General features: G+C 34.7%; 1 protein-coding gene across 2 annotated transcripts in view; it reads left to right on the forward strand.

Annotated features, from left to right (window-relative positions):
- The window catches only part of asxl2 (ASXL transcriptional regulator 2), a 34,428-nt gene that overhangs the window by 7,624 nt on the left and 17,364 nt on the right, over positions 1-9,440 (forward strand). Inside the window, exons 2-5 of one of the 2 annotated variants that reach the window (XM_014025298.1) lie at positions 434-516; positions 730-732; positions 4,652-4,760; positions 8,338-8,473. In XM_014025298.1, coding sequence (XP_013880752.1) covers positions 434-516; positions 730-732; positions 4,652-4,760; positions 8,338-8,473 — 331 coding nt within the window. The remainder of the gene's footprint in view (positions 1-433; positions 517-729; positions 733-4,651; positions 4,761-8,337; positions 8,474-9,440) is intronic. The other variant, XM_014025296.1, reaches the window with a different exon arrangement.

Raw genomic sequence — 9,440 nt, forward strand, 5'->3', positions numbered from 1 at the left:
GATACAGGGCTTTAGAATATCGATACAGTATTGAGAAATGAAATATCGCGATATTTCAGTGTATCAATATTTTCTTACACCCCTATGGGATACCATCAGCTGCGTAGGATACTCAGATGCAGCCTACATTTTCAGAGTTTTGATCCATCAATAATTCAGTCACTTTATTTATTTGACCAAACATGATACAATTAAAACTATAAAAAAATAAAAACAGAGAAAAAGACACCATTACAAATTTCTGATGTAACTCAATTAAAAGCAGTTTTGTTGGCCGCATGAGAAGGAACCCACAAAATGTGGCCTATGGCATAGTAACTGACCTACAAACACACCCTCTGCAGCACCTGAATTGAGACAGCCAATTGCTGCACCAAAAGTACACTGAAAACTACATAGTTTAACTGACTCATTTGTGTTTTTATTGTTTTAGGTTCTGGAAAAATACCCTAATACACCCATGAGCCATAAAGAAATTTTACAAGTGATCCAAAGAGAAAGGCTTAAAGAAATCAGGTAAGCATGTTTCTGGCAGCATGACAGCAACAACCCCTCAGAAACAAGACATTTTCACAGCACAAGYAGCACTGCTGTTGTGTCCCTTTTTTAATTTTTTCTGCGTGCGTCATGTTTTTTTTAATTATTATTATTATTTTGTAGTTACAGCTATTTTACTCTGTAAATAACTGTTTCATTTCCTTTTGTTTCACTGTCACTGTTGTCATCCAGAAGGTAAGAATAAAGCTAGCCCCCCTCATCATCTTAACAGTGTCCCTACATTTTCATTTTTGTTTGAATGTACTTCTTGCATGTTTTAACAGTAACATGTTCTAGATTAATTTGCTAAGTGTTGGATTCACATTTAGTTTGAGTCTGACCAACAGACAAAAAGTGCTGACTTTTTTTCTTCCAGTTTTGTCATTACTTTGGTTTAAAAAATGAAATATTTGTGATATGTAAACCTAAAACAGTATCATTATCAAAGCAAACTAACGTTGTATTGAATTAGTTGCTAACTCACTAAATGTATGTGATACTTATTGTGATGATGTGGAATTAGCAAAAATGCGTATTGAGAAAAACTAGTTGAATTTCTTGCATGATTGAAGTTTGAACTTAAAATATTGATTTATTGTATAAAACACATTTTCATATCAAACCATTTAACTCTATCACTATCAGTTGTGTACAATCATTAGCTCAGATAATACGTAAAACACAAGAAATTTTCTTCACTAATGCATTACCTGATTGGAGAGGGCAACACAATGTCCTCTGAGATCAGAGGGGCATTTCAGAAAGCATCTGTAAAAACTCGAGTTTTCTGTTCCAGAAAGAGGTAATTATTATTATTTTTAATGATTAAAAATACAGATCAGGAATTCAAGAAAAAACAGTAACAATGTAGGATGAGGCAAAAACCCAGTAACTTGTATAAAGCCTCCACCCAAATAGTAAAAATAAATAATCCAACAATACAGTCAGTTGATCATAAATTTATCAAATGTATAAATCATATAAAATCATCAATCAACTAAATAAATAAATAAAAATGTCACCTTTTGAAAATCTGAATAGGAATTTGAGTATATAAGAATGATAAACATCACAATCACAACTCTTTTATTAAGTACAACTTTCACAGAAGGCCTGCCTTTTGCTGAGTGGGAAAAGTCAATCTCAAATTCAGTTCTCCTGTATGGGACTGAAAATTGACCCCTGTTAGTTTGATATTTGTGACCCATCACATTGAAATCAGGATTAAGTCTTTGCATGATTTGAAGCTTGATTGAACTTAAAACATTGATTTATTGTATAAAACACATTTTCATATCAAACCAGTTCTTATCTATTTTTTAAAAATGTAAGGAGTAGAAAGTACAGATAACTTTGTGAAAATGTAAAAATAAGAAGTAGGCTGAAAAATATTTACTCAAGTAAAGTACAGATACCCAAATTTTCTACTTTAGTACAGTAACAAAGTATTTGTACTTAGTTACTTTACAACTCTGCTGTAATGTAGTCCTATTAACATTACATTATTAGTGTAAATATGCAAGAGTTAGCACAGTAGATAAATTTCATCACTTGTCCTAAGTCTCTAAGTGGTACTGTATGTGGAGAAATAGGCAGATACAGTGTTTTGATTATATTTGCAATAATTGCATTTTTTCAAAATATAATAAATAAATGTCTTATCAATGTATCATTTGGATGAACAGTCTGTAGTACAGCGTTGTATAAAGTACCTCAAAATGATAGTTGAGTAAAAGTACAAGTATGTTATCATAAAATTACTTTGGTAAAAGTTAAAGCCTGCTCTAAGAATATTACTTGGGTAAAAATCTTAGAGTATCCAATTTTTTTGTACTTAAGTATCAAAAGTAAGTTTCTGACATAAAATCTACTTAAGTATTAAAAGTAAAAGTATTGAGTAACAGTGAGTGGTTAGATTTTTCCAAAATACACTTATTGGGAGGTGACCTCAAAATATTTTTTCTAAAAACATGCAGCTGTGATGGATTGTGTACAAATTAATACAGTATCAGAAGGGTATACGTTTATACTTCTCATCCAACTGCAATTAAATTCACTCTGTCCTGCCTGCACAGTTTATCAGGATAGTATTTTTTAACACTAACAAGCTGTAACAAAATAGGAGAAATGACTTTCTACTTCTTACCTTTTTTTWAAAAAATGTAAGGAGTAGAAAGTWCAGAAAACTTTGTGAAAATGTAAAAATAAAAAGTAGGCTGAAAAATATTTACTGAAGTAAAATACAGATACCCAAATTTTCTACTTAAGTACAGTAACAAAGTATTTGTACTTAGTTACTTTACAACTCTGCTATAATGTAATCCGAAAAATAGTAATGTATCATCGTAATCAACAAGACAAACTAAGTCATATCTCTGGAACCACTTATATCAGAATGATCCAGGTATCAAAATGTAGCTTTTAAAGCCAGCAATCTRAAAATGTGATTTGGTCATTTTGATCGAAATGGACTTAATCCTGGGTTTGATGTGATGGSTCACATTTTAAGAAGAGGAAGAGCTGAACTCTGGGGAGTTAAGTAAGAATGAAACTACAAATTAGATTTTAAAATAATGAATAAAATGCATTGGTATGTTCTTTTGTCTTTCATAAATTTTACAAAATACAAAATATAAAATACAATTTTGAAAAATGTTATCGATGGTAAGAATTTGTATGTCCTTAAACAGAGGAGCAGGACGGTGATAATCTGATCAAGTTTCAAATCTAATAGTGTTTTTGAAGAAACTAAATTTAGAGTTCAGGGAAAAGTACTTCCCCAAAGTATATTACAATAAGATTAATATGGGTATATCTTGATAAAGGACTCTATGGGAAAAAAAAAATACCTTACTGGCAAGTTTTCTTTGCCTGAATCAAGCTGTGTGATGAGAGTTGTTCAGTTTTAGTAGATGTGACTGATACAGAAGCAGAATTATGCCATAATGCTGGATGCCAGGAGTGGATTGGATGAGCTCATCATGTTAGATCAGTATTGCTCATTTATCTCTAACATTCTTGGGCCACACACATCTAATACAGGGGCACAAATGTTCATCACAACAGTTTTGGTGCATTGCACTGAAAAATAATTTGAATAATTTATTTTTCTGAATAAAATATCTCTACAATCACCACAAAAGAGAGTACAAATACAACAGCTAAAATTTGTAATATCGTTCCAACTTTAACATTTTTCTCCTGTGAAAATCTGCCCTCCTTAATGGCTTTCTTCTATTAGAGTGTGTGGATCCACTTTCCTGATTTGTAGGTGTGTTTCCTTGTCTTTTTAAAGTCTTGAGACGCTGCCTCTAATAATCCTTTACTGGATATAATACTTACTGATGGTGATTAATAATCCTGCTAAAGATTTACCGTGTTCGTTAGTGCTCATTATTTAAAATCCTACAGAATTACAGTCACAACATGTAGTCAGAAGCCTGTAGGGAAGTAAAATGTAGAATTATTTACACTTTGCAAGGCCATAAATTGAAGTTTCACTTAAAGTAAACTAAGTTATCCTCCTCAAACATATCACATCACATCATTCTGAAAGGGATTCAGAAAATATCTTGTAAACAGAAAGCAGTCTGAAATTAGCAAAAAATATTCTTCAAAATGTTGCTATAGCTACAATACACAGCAAATCTTTATTTGTTGTAGAAATTCTGTTTGCTTCTTTGTTTTTAAACTTTTTAAGTATTTTCCGCAACTAAAATGCTTAATTATACAATCAGTTTAAATTTCTGACAATCTAATTTTTTTTGGTCACCTTTTTTTTTAAAGAACAGACAAACTCAAGGTGAAGCAGGGATTTTTGGTGAATCAAAGTATTAGATCTTCATTTATGATGACTTGTACCTTGCATGTCATGAGATGAAATCCTCGGAGCATTGTAACCAGCTCTTTTGAAATAGAAAACTCAAGAGTTCTCTGTCTCAAATTATTTAATTAAGAGTTCACGGATAAACTTTAAATTTCTTAAATCCCCCTTTCTGAAATACCTCCTGAGCAGCCTTTACTCTTCTTACATCGTTTTCTTAGAGGTCTTATTTATTGTTTAGTAGATGTATAATTTGTAGTTTTTGTTTCTTTGTTTTTCCTCATCATCTAGTGGAACCTCACCTCTGGCATGCCTGAATGCAATGCTGCACACAAATTCTCGAGGTGAAGAAGGAATCTTTTACAAAGTTCCAGGCAGAATGGGAGTTTACACACTCAAGGTTAGTTGGACACAAAGCATGGACTGAAGAAGTGTTAAAGGGATCCCCGATTAGTTGTAACATTTGACTTTTATTTACGGTAATAAACATATATTTTAACTGTAAAATAAAGACTGTAAWATACTGTAGGATGTTTAGTTTTTATAATTTTTAAACTAAAAGTTTAAAAATATATTACACGGACGGGGCCATTTTATTTACATGCAAAGTATTCTGGGTAAATGATGACATTGGTAGGTCATCAGAGCGAGGCTGCTAGCGAGTTATATCCACCCTGAAGGTTAATCTTGGACAATATCTGATGATCGACTCTTTTAAATGAAACCAGAGAGCGTTGACAGAGAGGAGAAGGTAGAAATGACTCAGCCTGGAACTGAGAATATGGATGGAGGACCTCAGTTTAGCTTGTTTGTCGCGCTAGCACCAAGCTAATACATATAAGGCAATATAGCGTCAGTACTAGCACAAAGGCTAACAGGCTAAGCTGAGGTTCTTCTTCCATGAAGCAGCTCTGTTGTCCTCCATCTTTATTTTCARTTCCAGGCTGAGTCATTTCTACCTTCTCCTCTCTGTCAACGCTCTCTGGTTTCATTTAAAAGAGTCGATCATCAGATATTGTCCAAGATTAACCTTTATGGTGGATATARCTCGCTCACACCGAGGACCTATCCACGTCATCATTTACCCATAATGCTTTGTGTGTAAATAAAATGGCTTTGTCCGTGTTAAAATATATTTTTAAAAATGTACAAAACTAAACATCCTACAGTATTTTTACAGTCTTTATTTTACAGTTAAAATATATGTTTTTCAAATAAAGTCTAATATTACAACTAACCAGGGATCCCTTTAAGAATCATGTTGTTTTCCACACACAGACTTTGTTAGGATGAGGTGAAATTTAACACTGATGGCTGCGTTTTTGTGTGCACAAAAAGGCTCTATTGTGCTGTGGATTTTTTTGAAACAACAAATAAAGATCGCTACAAACAAACAGTACCCATGTCGACAAGTACTTAGAGTCCAGCTTGGTGATGGTGTTGCCTGTTTTTTGTGGTGACTGCTGGAAGTTCATTCTAACCACAATCGCAGCAGTAAAACACTTGGTTGTATTGTGTTGTAACAACAAACCCAGCTAAGGCGGTTGCTTGGAACACAGACCACCGTCTGCTGCACTTATACTGTATGAGAAGAAACTGCTGAATACACTGTTCAGCTGTTCATTTGTCACAAGTAAATAGCTGATCCGTGCAGAAAAAAATGCAGTAAATGTACTAAAATGACTTTCTTTGCTAGTTTTGATGATATTGGCAGAGGAATTATACAGAGTTCACTAGAAGACATTTAGAATAAAAGTTATCTTCAGACAAACAAGGGTTAGTAGATGTGGTATGTGTTAGAATATTTAGTTTTAAAATATACAGAATCTCAAAAACGTGATTACACTCCTCACATTTTTAAAAATGCTTTATTTTATTTTTTCATGGGACAACACTGAAGATATGACACTTGGATACAATTTAAAGTACTCAAAATGTTACACACAGCCATTATTGTATAAATCTCTGGCAACAAAAGTGAGGGGTGTGCTCACTTTTGTGAGGAACTACAGTTAGGTCCAAATCTGTTTGGACAGAGACAATGTTTTCCTAATTTTTGTTCTGTACATTACCACAATAAATTTAGAACAAAACATTTCAGATGCAGTTGAAGTTCAGACTCAGCTTTATTTAATTCAGTGGGTTGAACAAATTAAATAGATGTAAAAATAAATGCTCATTTCTAATACTTTGTTGAAAACTCTTTGTTGCAGTAACAGCCTGAACTCATGGGCATCACCAGACACTGTTTTCTCCTCTGCCAGGCCTTCACTGCAGCGGTTTTCAGTTGCTGTTTGTTTGTGGGCCTTTCTGACTGAAGTTTAGTCTTTAACAAGTGAAATGCTCAGTTGGGTTGAGATCAGCTMACTGACTTGGCCATTCAAGAATATTCCTTTTCTTTACTTTAATAAACTCCTGGGTTGTCCTGATGCATCTCAGTAATCCAGGTAGAAAAAAATCAAAAAGAAAACATAAGKAGGTCCTCTGGATGGGTTCTTCTTCAGTGAAACGTTTCATCTCTCCTCCAAGAGACTTCTTCAGTCTGATGAGTTTCAGGTGAACTCAGCCTTATAAGCACTGCCTCCACATGGACAAACAGGTTAGTCACATGCAAAAGAGGGCCATCAAGTGATGGCCCTCTTTGCATGTGACTAAATAGAGCTAATCAAGCCTATTGTTAGGCGATGGCCCTCTTTTGCATGTGACTAACCTGTTTGTCCATGTGGAGGCAGTGCTTATAAGGCTGAGTTCACCTGAAACTCATCAGACTRAAGAAGTCTCTTGGACGAGAGACGAAACGTTTCACTAATGAAGAACCCATCCAGAGGACCTACTTCTTTTTTCTTTTTGGGTTTTTTTTAAACTCCTGGGTTGCTTTGGCTTTATGTTTAGGGTCATTCTCATCTGTATTATGAAACGTCAGCCAATCAGTTTGGGTGGATTTGAACAACAGTATGTTTTTGAATACATCAGAGTTCTTCCTCCTGTCTTGTGTCACATCATCAATAAACACTAGTGACCCAGTGCCACTGGCAGCCATGCATGCCCAAGCCATCACACTGCTCTGCTGTGTTTTACAGATGATGTGGTGCTTTGGATCATGAGCTGTACCACACCTTCACCAAACTTTTCTCTTTCCTTCGTTCTGGTAGAGGTTGATCTTGGTTTCATCTGTCCAAAGAATGTTCTTCCAGAACTCTGCTGGCTTTTTTAGATGTTTTTTTTTTTAGCAAAGTCCAGTTTAACCTTATTATTCTTGATGCTTATGAGTGGCTTGYAGTGTGCAGTGAACCCTCTGTATTTACTTTCATGCAGTCTTCTCTTTATGGTAGATTTGGATATTGATACTTCTACCTCCTGGAGAGTGTTGTTCACTTAGTTAGCTGTTGTGAAGGGGTTTCTCTTCACCATGGAGATTATTCKGCCATCATCCACCACTGTTGTCTTCTGTGGTCATCCATGTTTTTTTGCATTATTGAGTTCATCAGAGCTTTCTTTCTTTCTCAGGATGTAACAAACTGTCGATTTTGCCACTCAAAATATTGTAGCAATTTCTGGGATGTTTTATTTTATTTTTTTCTATTTTGGCAGCTTAAGGATGGCTTGTTTCACCTGCATGGAGAGCTTCTTTGACCGAATGTTTTCTTCACAGCAAAATCTTCCAAATACAAGCACCACACCTCAAATCAACTCAGGCCTTTTATCTGCTTCATTGAGAATCACATAATAAACAAATAGCTCACACCTGCTTATGAAATAACCTTTGAGTCAATTCTCCAATTACTTATGGTTTCTTTACAAGAAGGGTGGGCAAACTATAATTTGAATATGTTTCAGTAAGCAGGTAAAAATAGGTATGGACCTAACTTTTTGCGTACATAATACTATGTATAAACACTGTATATTAGTTCTTGTGTTTTTTTTTTTTTTGGCTGCATAAAAATAATCTGCAGTTTGTGCTGATTTGATCCACACAGAAGGACATCGCAGATGTGGTGAAGAAGATGTCAGAGGAGGTCTCTGATGACAGCAGTGACAATCTGTCTGACTCCAGAAGCACAGAGAATACTGCTGTCACTCAAGAGGGCTGTAAAGGAAGGTGGATGCGAAGAGGTACTTTCTGCATTCAGACTTATTAAAGCCTACAGTGGAGAATAATGTATTTGAGAATGAGGAAACTGACGGAGAATTGTGGTGTTTTTTTTACATGGCACGTATGGCGACACGCATCAAAAATAAAATGTGGTGTATATTATTTATTATAACTCTGGTTTTACTTGGCCTTTCAACACAATTTAAAATCTGGTTTAAACAGAGTCACAGAGAGCGTCTTTCTGACCTTTCTGGTTGGCGTGGACATTATCAGTTAATCATATCAGTTAATAAATTTTGATCTAATAAACCATTATTCAAAACCATTATTAACAATTTATTTGTTTGCATCCGTGTTTACAACTATGGTAATTAACTTTTACAGTGAACTCAGTTTAATATGGTTACCTCAGGCAACTTGTATAAAACAAAACCTGGCTCTAACTCATTAAAATTTACAAATATTGACCTAAATATGGTGTGGTTGTATCTGAAACTGATCATCAACATGCATTCTGTCTGCTAACAGATTATGCAAGGTCATTGTTTGAAATGATGCCATTATAGGCTGTCATTTGCTATTTTAGAGCTCCTGCCCCACAGAGCACCCCTCCCCAGAAGCATTGTTGTAAAGATGTGCTAAAGTGGGAGTGTCTGAAATGGTAGGTCTCTTAAAGAGACAAAGGTCAATTTCAAGGTGTTTTAGATGGGCTATGATTTAAAGCAGAGATTCTTAACCTGTGGGCCGTGAGCGCCACCTTGAGGGCCTCAAAAGAACAACAGTTTTTAACTTTGGGCTGCAGAGGGCCGCGGGACCATTTTGAATAAGGTGCAATACACTTTCTCACCACTAGTAGCAGTAGTGCGCCACTCAGATGTTTAACAACTTTTTTAATACGTTGAATGGAAACGTATTTTAAATTAAAAGTAGAAGACAAAAATGAAAGTAACCCATCAAAAAACACCAAAGTTTGTCACTAATATGAAG

The sequence above is a fragment of the Austrofundulus limnaeus genome, unplaced genomic scaffold, assembly GCF_001266775.1.
Source record: "Austrofundulus limnaeus strain Quisiro unplaced genomic scaffold, Austrofundulus_limnaeus-1.0 Scaffold466, whole genome shotgun sequence".
Taxonomy (NCBI): Eukaryota; Metazoa; Chordata; class Actinopteri; order Cyprinodontiformes; family Rivulidae; genus Austrofundulus; species Austrofundulus limnaeus.